At 41.5% G+C, this 15,034-nt stretch overlaps 1 protein-coding gene across 3 annotated transcripts in view; it reads left to right on the top strand.

Moving 5' to 3' along the window:
- Nucleotides 1-15,034, top strand: part of ULK2 (unc-51 like autophagy activating kinase 2) — a 112,054-nt gene that overhangs the window by 12,366 nt on the left and 84,654 nt on the right. For 2 of the 3 annotated variants that reach the window (XM_073665470.1, XM_073665472.1), the window contains exon 3: nucleotides 5,861-5,902. The exons of the other annotated variant lie outside the window; for it this stretch is intronic. In XM_073665470.1, the coding sequence (XP_073521571.1) occupies nucleotides 5,861-5,902 (42 nt within the window). The remainder of the gene's footprint in view (nucleotides 1-5,860; nucleotides 5,903-15,034) is intronic. 3 annotated transcript variants of the gene reach the window in all.

The following is a 15,034-nucleotide window of genomic DNA, read 5'->3' as shown; positions in this document are numbered from 1 at the left end:
ATCTTTGTGGTATCTGGCTGATCCTATTATAAGGGCTGCTATTGGAAAAATAATAGGCCCATATGTATAACTAATAGGGGCATCCAATAATGCACATTTCCAGTGTTTGTAAGATTGAGCAAAGGTTCTTTGAGGTCATTAAATTAAATGCTTGATCTGAAGACCAATATTACTTGAAAACAGCTGTGTATATTCAGGATTTAACCCAAAACACTTTTTTCTTTCTACCATATGACCTGTAGTGAGTGTTTTAGAGCATCCATGTGTTACTGCATGTATGCTCCCCACTAATACATATGAGGTTCCTTGTAAATGCGTACATCCCTCAGGGTCATGGTGTCCATGGCCATTATTCTCTGTATGGTTTCTGATAAATAATCATTGCTATATTCTACGAGCTCCTTCATCCACTGTGTTGCTCTGTGCAGACAAATTTCAATGATAAATCTCTGGGTACTTAAAATGCAAATGAATGCCGCAAAGAGGATTATTCTGCCTTTGATACAACAGATGCCACGCAATGCTGTAAAAGTAATCTCTTTAATGATTGGTTAACCCCGTAATAACTAATGCAGAATTTTCTAATATGTCTCTTGATGTTTATTATCCATTATACTTAAGAATTCAAATGGCTGCATGTTTCACTACTGGGTTGTATATCACAATTTGTGCATGGAAAAAAAAATTTTTTTTCACACCCATGTAACAGTGCCATCACCATTTAGACGTATTCTATCTTTTAATTAAGCTTTTAACTTGAATTTAAAGACTTCCTCCTGCCTGAAGACATGGGACAGGATACAAATAGGAAGTCAGACTGGATCTTTCCTATCCTTTATTTATCTAATTTAGATGACATTGTGTCGGACTTATGCCCTCCCTTCAGTTTTGTGTAGACTGAATCCAACTTCTCTATTTTTGTCTGATCTCCCACCACTCCTGATGTCCTTGAGTTGTCCCCTGTCATCTTCTGTTACTAGTTTGCTGACTTTTAAAAGCTGTAAACTGCAATTTTGTGGAATCTAATATTTCAAGTTCAGATCTTTTACCATTCAGAATTTAAAGGGGTTGTCTACTTCTAGCAACCATTTTCACAGGATCTTTTGGGTGACTGCAAAGAGTGTCTTGCTTTCTTTTGGAGACCCCTGTTTTTCTGTGCATTTTATGGATGGTCAAAGAGCATCTATTCCACTTTAAATGTAGAGTAGGTGGCTTTGCACCTTTAGCGATAGCTTCTAAATTTTTTTTTTGGGGGGGGGGAGGGATCCTTACAATGAGCTTATAATCAAGAGAATTTTTATGGCCTACTATAAAACCCATGTTTTTTGTTGTTGAATGGTAGCCAAACACCGATTGTAATATGCCGTACATGGTCAATAACTTCACATTCACAGCTGCAGATAGAACATACAGATATCTTCTCCGACTAACGTGCTGCGTACACTAAAGTTTAAGGATTTCCTAATGTTTAAACAGTAAAAAAAAAAAAAGTGTGCTAGCCCAAATGGTGACCAGAAGCAAACTCCTTAGGCCTCCTTTGGGTAATCATGCCATCTCTGCGTTTGACTGTGCCCCAGAGCGTTTCCAATACATGCAACGTCACAAGTCGCAGTATCGTCTGGTCCCAATGTTTATTTTGGGGCTGCCATGTAGCCATTGCAATACTGTTGTCGGGGAAGCATCAAGTTGGACAGGATGAATTTGTATTTTTTTTGTTACCTGTGTGGTCCTCTTGTGGCATCAGGCGTGTCTGAATATGCTAGTTTCCACCTTTTTTAGATTTGATGGCAATATATTTGAGCAAGCATCTTACAGTAGCTGCAGCTTTATCCATAAACTGATAATTGGGTGTTATTTTTCTGTGGTGTCGGTTATACACTCATAGGGTTCTCCACGACTGGACAATGCCGTATGTATGGCCTCAGGACGCTGCATAAATTATAGATTTGTCTTTAATTTATTCAGCACCCTGGGGACATTATAAAGTGTAGGCAGCCCCTTAAGTTGTTGAAATGTATTATTTTTAAACACCATTGGTTGCATGGTGCTGTACATGAGAAAGGCTTTCATACAAATATAAATTACAGTGAACACACTACAATAACAGACTGATACAGAAGGGAGAGGACCCTGCCCTTTTGGGCTTGCAGTCTACCGGATAATGGGGGGGTTACGGCAGCTTCGGTGGTGGTGAGGTGGCTCCCAGTTTATTGCAGGCTGTAAGCTTTCCTGAAGAGATAAGTTTTCAAGTTTCGGCTGAAAGTTCCGAAACTGGCGGATAATCGGATGTGTTGGGGAACAGAATTCCAGAGTAAGAGGGATACTCGGGATAAGTTTTGAAGGCAATTGGGTGAGGAACGTATAAGTGTGGAAGATAGAAGGTCTTGAGACGACCGGTATACAAAGCAAGGGTAGAGTCACACAACCGATTTCTCTACATACAAGAAACATAGAACTATTATTTTGATCAGAGTGGCATCCGTTTTTCAAGTATGTGGAGAGAGAGGGGAAAAAAAAAAAACCTCCACCTTTTCCTTTGTCAGTCTGTGAAAATTGGACCGCATTCAATGTCATCCAAGTGTGGTCCATTTTTTTTTTTTCTTCATTTTTCGGCCCGAGGCAAACTTGGACAAGTGCACATCCCCATAGAATATCAAAAGTACGAGTGCTATCCATGAAAGCCACAGATAATATTCGTAGGAGAAAATGGGTGACGTGTGCAAGCTCTAACTGTAAGAATCCTAATAACCATCCGGAGGCTGGAATCCTTGTTACATGCTCTCTATGATTCCTGCCATCAAGTTGCTTACTATTTTAAACAGCCAGGGCTGACGGCGTGGGAGTCATACTTCATAGACTCCAAAACACAAGAATAGCATTAAGTGAGCTGTTCTCCTCTCCTCCATGTGCTCATAACTCCTAGTGTGTTCTCAGAATTTTCCACCCCCTCAACATTTAGGAATCTTACTGACAGCCCATTGTTCAGTGGTTATAAACAGTCGTAGATTGGGTCAGGGGCTTGGATGTGTGTCTAAAATCACTAATGAGCGAACGAACATAGCAATAAAAGCACCTAATGTGCAATGTATCAATTAGAAGAAAAAAGTACAGTGGAGAGAATGTGGAATTGTCTTGTGGCAATCTTTCCAGTTGTATTATCCGCTGAGATCATTACACCCGTCACAAGATTACGTTATTCAGTGTCTAGAAGCTGAGACCTTAGTAAAGTGAGAGGACTCTTGGTAAACAGTTAGACCCCTCCAAGTTCTGATTTGCCTTTGGCTCATGAATATTTGTAGTCTTCTGTACTTTCCATTAGTTTTACAAAGTACACGTTGAGTTTCAGCTCTTAAGGCTTCGGTGCTCTGTTATACTAAGAGACTGGGTGAGATTGGGGCAAAAAAAGCAAAGTCCATCTATGAATGTCAGTGCAATCCTATTGTTGCTCAATGAAATGGCTAAAGATATTTCCACTGGGAAATTAAGTTATTTCATAAGATATGAACAACACATATTATGTAATAGTGGGAAGGCATTGCCTTGTTTTCTTTGTCGGAATGAGTGGCGTTAAAGGCATACACTATTTTTAATAATAATAACGGCCTCCAGCTCAATCTCGAGCCATGGCGACTTGATGGATGAATGCTCTGTAGGAAGATCGATCTTGTGCAAGCCTAGATAGGTCCACCAGTGGCTTGTCCATTGTTATCTTGATAGTATCAAGCCATCGGGTTGCTGGTAGCCTTCCCATATTAGGCTTCTTACATGGTAGACCTCTGTTCCGTATACTGGGTTGCAAATTATTTTTTTTTTTTTCATTTCTAGAAAGCTTATCTATATCTATATATAGACCAAAAGTTTGGACACACCTTCTCATTTAAAGATTTTTCTGTATTTTCATGACTATGAAAATTGTACAATTTACACTGAAGGCATCAAAACTATGAATTAACACATGTGGAATTATATACTTAACAAAAAAGTGTGAAACAACTGAAAATATGTCTTATATTCTAGGTTCTTCAAAGTAGCCACCTTTTGCTTTGATGACTGCTTTGCACACTCTTGGCATTCTCTTGATGAGCTTCAAGAGGTAGTCACCAGAAATGGTTTTCACTTCACAGGTGTGCCCTGTCAGGTATAATAAGTGAGATTTCTTGCCTTCTAAATGGGGTTGGGACCATCAGATGTGTTGTGCAGACGTCTGGTGGATACACAACTGATAGACCTACTGAATAGACTTAGCTGCTTTTTTCTTGCCATAACACAAATTCTAAGTAAAGAAAAACGAGTGGCCATCATTACTTTAAGAAATGAAGGTCAGTCAGTGCAAAAAATTGGGCAAACTTTGAAAGTGTCCCCAAGTGCAGTTGCAAAAACCATCAAGCGCTACAAAGAAACGGGCTCACATGAGGACCGCCCCAGGAAAGGAAGACCAAGAGTCACCTTTGCTTCTGAGGATAAGTTTATCCGAGTCACCAGCCTCAGAAATCGCAGGTTAACAGCAGCTCAGATTAGAGACCAGGTCAATGCCACACACAGTTCTAGCAGCAGACATCTCTTCAACAACTGTTAAGAGGAGACTTTGCAGCAGGCCTTCATGGTAAAATAGCTGCTAGGAAACCACTGCTAAGGACTGGCAACAAGCAGAAGAAACTTGTTTGGGCTAAAGAACACAAGGAATGGACATTAGACCAGTGGAAATCTGTGCTTTGGTCTCATGAGTCCAAATTTGACATCTTTGGTTCCAACCACCTTGTCTTTGTGCGATGCAGAAAAGGTGAACGGATGGACTCTACATGCCTGGTTCACACCGTGAAGCATGGAGGAGGAGGTGTGATGGTGTGGGGGTGCTTTGCTGGTGACACTGTTGGGGATTTATTCAAAATTGAAGGCATACTGAACCAGCATAGCTACCACAGCATCTTGCAGCAGCATGCTATTCCATCTGGTTTGCGTTTACTTGGACCATCATTTATTTTTCAACAGGACAATGACCCCAAACACACCTCCAGGCTGTGTAAGGGCTATTTGACCAAGAAGGAGAGTGATGGGGTGCTACGCCAGATGATCTGGCCTCCACAGTCACCAGACCTGAACCCAATCGAGATGGTTTGGGGTGAGTGGACCGCAGAGTGAAGCCAAAAGAGCCAACAAGTGCTAAGCATCTCTGGGAACTCCTTCAAGATTGTTGGAAGACAATTTCCGGTGACTACCTCTTGAAGCTCATCAAGAGAATGCCAAGAGTGTGCAAAGCCATCATCAAAGCAAAAGGTGGCTACTTTGAAGAACCTAGAATATAAGACATATTTTCAGTTGTTTCACACTTTTTTGTTAAGTATATAATTCCACATGTGCTAATTCATAGTTTTGATGCCTTCAGTGTGAATGTACAATTTTCATAGTCATGAAAATACAGAAAAATCTTTAAATGAGAAGGTGTGTCCAAACTTTTGGACTGTACTGTACATACATACATACATACATACATGCATACATACATACATAGTACAGACCAAAAGTTTGGACACACCTTCTCATTTAAAGATTTTTCTGTATTTTCATGACTATGAACACAGAAGTGTTATCAGTTATATAATGGATCCTGCAGAGCATCAAAGCTTCTGTTAATGAGGTAAGGCACTCCTGTTCATAACACTGATTACACCTTCGCCAATGTCTTGAGTCTTGGCGAATACGATTTCTCGGCATATATGCTAATTAATTACTATTAGTTCAGTTCTGCAGCACAGAAATGGTTGGGCCTCCATTGCAGTAAAACCCAAAATATTATTGTGGTATCTGATAACTGATCTCCTGTCTAACTTTTTTTTTCTTTTTTTTTTTTTTCCCCATCTAGGAGCTACAGCATGAAAATATTGTGGCTCTATATGATGTCCAGGTAAGCTAACCAAGCCATATATAAATGAGATCTCCCACTTTCCCTTCGCCTGAAGCGATTTTCCCCTAAGATATGGTGGTTGCAGTTATACTAATCAAGGCACACATTTCTTGATGAGCATGTGTACACTGTGCATAGGCAGAAAGCTGCCAATCAGTAGTTGGGGTGGAGTTATACACAGCTCATGAGTATGTTGGACTATATGGTAGTAGGTTTACTAGCCCTTTAAGTGGGGAACCTTTTTTCTGCCAGGGGCCATTTGGATATTTAGACCATCCTTTGGCGGCTGCACAAAATTATCAACTTGAAAATTACCTTGCTATATTTGGTCAGACTTTTAATGTGACGGCTGGAGCTGCTTCTCTTTGGTGCCGCTGTGATGTTAGGTGGTATGGATGATGTTACTACTGCTTTTCCAGGTTTGTGTCGGTCTGGAGCTCAGGAGACTCTTTCCGATGATAAGTTTTGTAAAGAACTTGCAGCAGTAAGTCGTACTGAACAGAGATGTATGTTACACTGCAGGTCTCCTCACAGAGGGAAATTCAGCACTGCTCATGTTAGTTCTAGAATTCAAGCAGTGGTAGATCTGCAGTATACATCACATAGGAGACACGGAGACTGCTGTATGTACGTCACATAGGAGACAGCACCACGGACGTCACTGAAGGATCTGCCGCTTCTGTAGTCTTCGGTGGGACGGGAGCGCATTGCATGCTAACTCCACCCGCAAAGTACGTCCTGACACTGGCACTGACATCATGACGTAATCTTTAATTCCACGTGCTGCAATGTTCAGCAGTGATTGCTGTGTGCTCGCAGAGTACGATGAAATTAAAGGACTGCAGCCGTCAAAACGCAGCTGCCAGCTTGACACTGCAGTCCCTGGGAATCTGTCAGAGGGCTGGGAAACTGGTCATTGCAGGCTGTTTATGGCCTGCGGGCCTGAGGTTCCCCACCCCTGCTCTGGGTAATAATCTCCTGCTGATAAAACAGTAAGTGACACATTGCTGGAATCAGGGTCTTTGTGTCTACATAATGCTGCTCTCAGATTAGGTGGCAAAAGCATGCTGACAGATTCCCTTTAATACAGACAACCCCCTACATATAAATAACTACAAAATATACTATAGAGCATTGGAATTGCTTACCTTTTTGATCACTAAATAAAACCAATATAAAATGGTGGTTAGGAATAGCAAAGGTAGAGGCACCATATATATTTAGGTGTCAAAAACCTGGTTTGCACTGCTGCTCTTAAGAGGAGTCACTTACAAGTGACCTTTTTTAACTACTTTACTTTCCCTTTAGGTAAAATAGTTTAAGTATGGTCGCAGATTGGGATTTGTTTTTTGTTACAAGGAGGTCATGGGTGTCTGTGCCAGTCGTGGCTGATAATTAACAAACCCGCCAATAGTGAAATGACTTGCATGAATAAAATATCTGCTTATTTTGTGCCCTATTAGTTGTTTTCACTATATGGTGTCTAACCATACACGCATGTTCCTGTGGGTTTTATATACAATACTAGCATTATTTTCAGTGGAGGAGTCTTGTTCCTTCTGTGATTGATTGTTCTATAATATTCCCCCGAGCCCTCTGTAGATGCATCACTGTACACGGTGATTTGTTTTTTTGGAGAAGTGAATGTCGGAGTCAGACAATGGAAGGCCATTAGTTGCATTAGCTGTCATGGTGTGTGAGCTGTATATATAAATCTTCTAAATTGTATAACTTTGAGTATATATAATCCTTGATAATCGCCGAGCACACAATCAGACCTAGATAAAAACAGAAAGGATCTTAATGCATTCATGGATACGGGAATATCTTTGCCATTATAGAAAGGGAACTATTGCCCTTATTAGACCCCACCATAAGGAAAAAAAAACATGTTTGTCTGGTCTGGCAATACAGACTGGTGTAACTAACTAGAAGAGTAAGTTTGTATATTTGAGCATTGCTCCTGATGGATAGCAAGTTTGATTCACTTGTTCTTATTTATGGTGCAAAGAGAAAAGCTGAGCTCTTTTCAAGATTACATGAAAGATAACAAAGTAAAGTAGAAGATGCCTCCATCACCCAAGGGTTAAAAACATCTAGTACTTTATTTAATGGGAATGTGTTCACGGTTAGCTGTGTAGTGGTTGATGCTGAGAACTGCAACTAAGCTCCTAAGTGAATAGAAGCTGAGCTGAAGTTCACATCAATGGCCACTACACGGTGAATGGCGCTGTGCTGTTCTTGCTTCATTCACAGTTTACATCTGCCTGCCGCCAAAGGTGAGCTTAACTGGTAGGTGAATGTTCTGGGTGTTGACACACTACTGGTCTGATAATAACCTATCCCAAGAAAAAGGGTCATCAATAGCTTAAGCCTGGACAACCCCTCTAAAAAGAATTACTCACAAAACAAAAAATAAAATTGGCCATTTATTAGGCTAAATAGGTAGACACAGTTCTTATTTCTCTTTGCTTGCAGAGATGTTGGGCTTCTGTTGTGAAAAATTTGAATGGCCGTCATAGAATGTGATGATAATGTGGCATTTTGTCAGCAAGTTCAATCAATAGCAAGGTGTTCTGTTACTTCTGTAAAAAAATGGCTGCCAAGACTGAATAGAAAAATGACTCTTAATAAAAGAAAACGTAATCATCAATTTTATACACTGCTCAAAAAAATAAAGGGAACACTTAAACAACACAATGTAACTCCAAGTCAATAACACTTCTGTGAAATCTACCTGTCCAGTTATCAAGCAACACTGATTGTGAATCAATTTCTCCTGCTGTGCAAATGGAACAGACAACTGGTAGAAACGATAGGCAATTGGCAAGATACCCCCTATAAAGGAGAGGTTCTGCAGGTGGTGACCACAGACCATTTCTCTGTTCTCATCCTTTTTGGCTGTTTTGGTCACTTTTTCATTTTGCCATTGCTCTCACCCCTAGAGGTGCAGTAGCATGAGGTGGTGTCTACAGTACAACCCACAGAAGTTGCTCGGGTAGTGCAGTTCATCCAGGATGGCACATCAGTGCGAGCTGTGGCAAGAAGGGTAGCTGTCTGTCAGCACAGTGTCCAGAGCATGGAGCAGATACCAGGAGATGTGGAGGGAGCCATAGGAGGGCAACAACCCATCAGCGGGACCGTTGCCTCCTCCTTTGTGCAAGGGGGAACAGGAGGAGCACTGCCAGAGCCCTGCAAAATGACCTCCAGCAGGCCACAAATGTGCATGTGTCTGCACAAACGGTTAGAACCCGACTCCATGACGGTGGTATGAGGGCCCCGACGTCCATAGATTGGGGTTGTGCTCACAGCCCCACACCGTGCAGGACGCTTGGCATTTGCCACAGAACTCTAGGATTGGCAAAGTCGCCACTGGCCCCCATGCTCTTCATAGATGAAAGCAGTTTCACACTGAGCACATGTGACAGACATGACAGAGTCTGGAGATGCTGTGGAGGGTGATCTGCTGCCTGCAACATCCTTCAGCATGACCGGTTTGGCAGTGGGTCAGTAATGGTGTGCGGTGGCATTTCTTTGGAGGGCCGCACAGCCCTCCATGTGTTCGCCAGAGGTAGCCTGACTGCCATTAGGTACCGAGATGAGATCCTCAGACCCCTTGTGAGACCATATGCTGGTGCGGTTGGCCCTGGGTTCCTCCTAATGCAGGACAATGCCAGACCTCATGTGGCTGGAGTGTGTCAGCAGTTCCTGCAAGATGAAGGCATTGAAGCTGTGGACTGGCTCGCCCATTGCCCAGACCTGAATCCGATTGAGCACATCTGGGACATCATATCCCGCTTCATCCACCAACGTCACGTTACACCACAGACTGTCCAGGAGTTGGCGGATGCTTTAGTCGCGGTCTGGGGGGAGATCCCACAGGAGACCATCCGCAACCTCATCAGGAGCATGCCCAGGCATTGTAGGGAGGTCATACAGGCACGTGGAGGCCACACACAATACTGAGCCTCATTTTGACTTGTTTTAAGTACATTACATCAAAGTTGGATCAGTCTGTAGTGTGTATTTCCACTTTAATTTTGGAGGTGACTCCAAATCCAGGCCTCCATTGGTTAATAAATTTGATTTCCATTGATGATTTTTGTGTGATTTTGTCAGCACATTCAACTTTGTATAGAACAAAGTATTCAATGAGAATATTTCATTCATTCAGATCTAGGATGTGTTATTTGAGCGTTCCCTTTATTTTTTTGAGCAGTGTATTTTGATTGAAACCCCTGCTTTTCTGCTTTGGACAATCCCTGTTAGTTAGAAGGGTTTCCTAACCACAGTCTGATCATGGGTGGTCCTGCTTCTTGGACCACCAGGGATCATCTGTCACCTGTGAGTAAACCTTCTGTGGAACTTTTCCATTGGGATCAGCAGAGTGTCCTTGTACTACACAGATGTGCCGTGATCTCTGAATTGAGAGTACCTAGCTATGGCTACTCATCCCTTTAGCTAATCGTGATGGTTTTAAGTGGGACCTCCATGTGTTCACATAGAATAGAGAGCGAGGATAGTCCGCAACAAGTCTTGGTGTTCTCCCAGTCTTAGAATATGTTCACATGGATTTTTTTTTTCATGGATTTTGAAGCACATTTGCTTCAAAATCTACATAAATAAACTGTATATGAACATACCCTTAAATGACTCCTCTTTGAATTGTTTGTATTTGTCCTTGACTTGCATATATTACATGGAAGCACAAGGAAGTCATTCAGTCAGGAACCTTAAAATACATGCACTTGCAGATTTTGATCCAGTGACATAGACTTCTGGAAAGAAGTAGTCAGAGACTAATGTTAATGTCACATTTATTTAATGTCTGGTTGCTCAGAGATATGAACTCGCCTTGGAAATATTATTATGCCCATGTGGCTTAGTTATTCTTCCTGTGGCTTCCAGCTGACCTTGTGATTTTCTCATGTGACTGTCTGAAATGGTAGATGTGCCCATGTAAGTCACTTGGGTCTTGCTCTATGCTCGGTATTCAGCGAGCGCTGGGACGCATGCTGCTCCAGTCTGGAACTCTTCCAAATTGCTGAATGTTTGTCATGAGGCTTTTCATAGGATCAGTGTCCTATTTTCAGTCCAGTGATGTTAACCTGACCTCTAGAGATAAACTACTAGAAGTCTCCTGTAGTATTGTTAGCCCACATGCACACGTTCAGTATTTGGTCAGTATTTTACCTCTGTATTTGTAAGCCAAAACCAGGAGTGGGTGATAAATACAGAAGTGGTGACGTTTCTATTATACTTTTCCTCTGATTGTTCCTCTCCTGGTTGTGGCTTACAAATACGGAGGTAAAATACTGACCAAATACTGAACGTATGCACCTGTGACTCCATTCGTGTCATTGCAGTCTATGGCCCCGCTGGGGCTTCATCTGAATGTACCAAAAAATGGGATTCAGGAGGGAACACTGAAGTTACAGAAACGCTGTATGAACAGGGCCAAATGGAGATTAAAGTAGTGTTCTTTTAATCCCTAAACATGAAATGAAACTTTAGCCTAAAATTGGACTTTTAAATGTAATGTGCAATGAAGACTTAGGTCTTGTTCACAAGTGCTTGTCGGTTTGACACCTGCGAAAAAAAACAGTTTTTCATCCATTTGCTTTTCGAGTTTCTTTGTTTTTTGCCACCCGTATTTTTTCCATTCTTCTCATTGGCTATATAATTGGATCGTTTCCTAGCAGTTTATCTGAGACAAATAACACACGGATGCGATTTGTGTCTATTACAAACCTATTGATTGGTTGAGTTCCTTACACAAAATGGACCAGAGTACCCCCTCAGTCTAGCCCCTTGTCTTTATATGCTGTACTTGGGAGTGGCAGTGGTGGATGGTGGACTGACCACATATAAGCAACAATCTCTAAATTCTAAAATGGCTGAATCCCCCAAAGTTATGCACATTCAGCTCTGTGGAGCATGTTCTCAGTTTGAAACGGGGCATTCTCTCCTAGAGCAAAGGGACCAAGCAATTGACATTCAATTGCCTAATCTTGATTCCCACCTCCCCCTCAACCTCTGCCATCAGGGGAAAGTCAGAAGCCTCTATATGCATTAGATGTTCGGCCATTCGTAACATTGTCGGCCAATATACCACAGTATAGCGTTTCCCCCAATGCAGAATTGATTTTCTTCATCAACATTTCCATACTTTATTTGTAATTTGGTAGTTGCTTTGAGATATATTCTCCCATAAATGGCAATGGAGCAAAAATAAAACATGGTTAGTAAGCAACGTCACTGTTGTTTCCTATAGTGCATTGTTTTTTTTGTTTCACATTCTTAAATGGTCTTGTTCATTGCCCACTGCTGCACTGTAAAGATATAAAGGGGTATTCTGACCATTGATGTGCACTGGTTATTCTTTTCCCATAACACCAAAAGAACAAAATAAAGAGAATTGCATAAATTCTCAACTTGTTTACTCCTTCTGCTCCCTTGTTTACTCCTTCTGCTCCCTTGTTTCTGCTTCCTTGTTTCTGCTCTTTGTCTTGATTGACATAATGGGAGTCATGGGACTTCTGGTATCATATGAATACACCAGAAATGTCTTTGGTCAGTATCTAGTATTAGAACTATAGCACATTGTTAGTTTATTATGAAAGTTTGTAGTTGGAGAAACCCAGCACTCTTTATTAAGTATCTCAGATGAGCACAGTACTGTTACCCTGTAGTTGCATAGCAGCACATGTTTATGGACTTTGTGTCCTGGAGGGTTATATGGCCACCTGACTGCTTATACACATACCTTAAATTTGATACCAAAATACTAGATGGGAGACTTGCTGTGCCCTTTGTGAAGTTGGCTTGAAGAACACCTAGCATTTGGCTGTGTAAAACTACACAAATATTTTCCGAGCACCCTTTAAAAGAAGAAATTTTCATTGCCAATGCCTTTTAGACACAATTGAAACTTGGTCAGCAATGGCAAAATGTGCAAAGAACAGAATGCAGATTTGGATCTGCTTTTCTTGTGTTTGTATGTAAAATGGGACACTAATCCTAACCCAATTCGGCACAATATATTGCTTTGGTGTGTGTACATAATTTTTGTAACACTACATGAAGAATGTTGATCTGGTCATTGCTGCAAAACATCAGTATTTCACAGAAATGTCTACATATTTTACTTAGGCCATATCAAAATATACATCCATTCTTGATACCATAGTGACTATCAAGCAGTGGTATAGAAGAGCTGCAGCTGACTTAATTGACTTCGTATAGCTCATAGTGTCTATCAGCTATATCCTCCTTGCCTTTTTTTTTTTTTAAATCTCTCCATGAGGAAAACTGAATTCATGATGCCCCTTCTCCATCTCGCTCAACACCTCCCCCTTCCACCACTAGACCTATAAATCTCCAGTAATTGCTGCACACTTTGTCCACCCTCACATGACCTCTGTCTTTTGAAAGTCAGGGTAGGGATTCAAGGTGTAACATTTCTCCTTGCAGAGAATGACATGTCAAGCCTGACATTCCAAGGTGAGGAGACTTTTAAGCCGCAATTTGCAAACATTGTGTTTCGGGATACTGCCTTTCGTCAGTGCAAAGTGTCACATCTGGTTTAGCTGGGTCAGAGGCATCTGACTGGGATTCAAGCGGTAACGTGTCTCCTTGCAGAAAGTGACATTTCAAGCCTGACATGCCAAGATGAGGAGACTTTTAAGCCGCAATGCTCTTCTGGGAAATATGCAAATTGTCTCTTCAGAAAGGAAGAGATCTAGAACTCTAGTGCCACTTATAGGTAATAGCAATTCTAAAAGTCAATATTGACTTTCTAAGAGAAAGTCAGGGTAGAAACTATTGTTATCTAAATTGTGCCTCCACCTCAAACACATTTCTCTATTACGCTTGTCCCTTAACCCTGAGTCAGCAAAAATGCACATGTCCTCATCTTCCACGTAGACTACTCCGACACCCATCTCTGTGACCTCCCATTTAACAGTCTAGTACCCCTTGAGTCCACGTTTGACTCGTTCTGCTGTCTGGTTAATCCACCATCTACCCTCCTTCGGTCCCACATGAGCAGATGGATTGTACTTGGTTCATATAGAGATGGCAATGCCTAGCCTACGACAGATCTTCTGAGCCAAACTCTGTGTCTGAGACACATATGAAACTGTAAGTTTGGGTCAGGAGACCTGCGTTCAGTCTGGTTATTGCAATCTCTCTATGGACTGCGAAATATGCACGTCTGAATTGGGCCTTAGTTGTTACAAATTGCCCAGAGAATTCATCTCAAGATACTAACATGGTCCTTCCATCACCTGTCCCTTCCATAAAAGTAATAATACTACATGTTGTGCCTATAATTAAACGGCATACTGCCTGTTTCACGTGTCTGTTGTTCAGTCTGAGTATGGCATACGCGAGGCTGTTGAATTTCGGATCAGGAAACTCATGGCCGGTCTGGACATCGTAGCCTGTAGGAGGCTGCCCAAGAATGTAACCTAGATTTTAAAAAAAATAAACCTTATTCTGGTATACTGTAAATGTTAACAATTGTGCATGTGGCGTGATCGAATACGCTATACTATTGTCTCGGCTTTTATTTTTCTAATGTTTTTCAATATAAGGACCTGCCAGTGGATGAGGCTCCTGCACTGTGATTGACAGCTCTAGTCTAAGGTTCTGCTGCATTTCTAGCAGCATTCTAAAAAGTTTTTATTGTACTCCTCTGCTAACTGAGCTCTATGGACGGATTCCACATGTTTTTCAGTAGCTTTTCTGGCAGTTTTCTTGAAGCCAAAAAACCCTGTACATTAAAGGTAGTCTTTAACCAAACATAAAAATCTGCTCCTCTCCTCCCAAATGACTGCCTAGCCTTATTTAGATGAAGTCTAGAATCTCTCTAAGGCCTAATTAAGACATCTGTGAAAAACGGTCCTTATAAAGACCATGATGCACGGACTGGCCGCGGGTCTCCTGAACTGAATTTGACAGCCTCTTGTATGCCTATGAGGCTGTCAATTTCAGGTAAAGAGACACACAGCTAGTCTGTGCATTGCAAGCCATACTCTGACCGTGATACACGGACGTCTGAATTTGGCTTAAGCACTTTTTTTTTTTTTTCTTATTACCTTCGCTTATAGCTTATATCTATACCTATAC

This window comes from Phyllobates terribilis, unplaced genomic scaffold (assembly GCF_046119375.1).
Source record: "Phyllobates terribilis strain yellow unplaced genomic scaffold, ASM4611937v1 Scaffold_2__4_contigs__length_985480577, whole genome shotgun sequence".
Classification (NCBI taxonomy): domain Eukaryota; kingdom Metazoa; phylum Chordata; class Amphibia; order Anura; family Dendrobatidae; genus Phyllobates; species Phyllobates terribilis.
The sequence above is the reverse complement of the archived record's forward strand: the minus strand, read 5'-3'. Positions and strand labels throughout refer to the sequence as shown.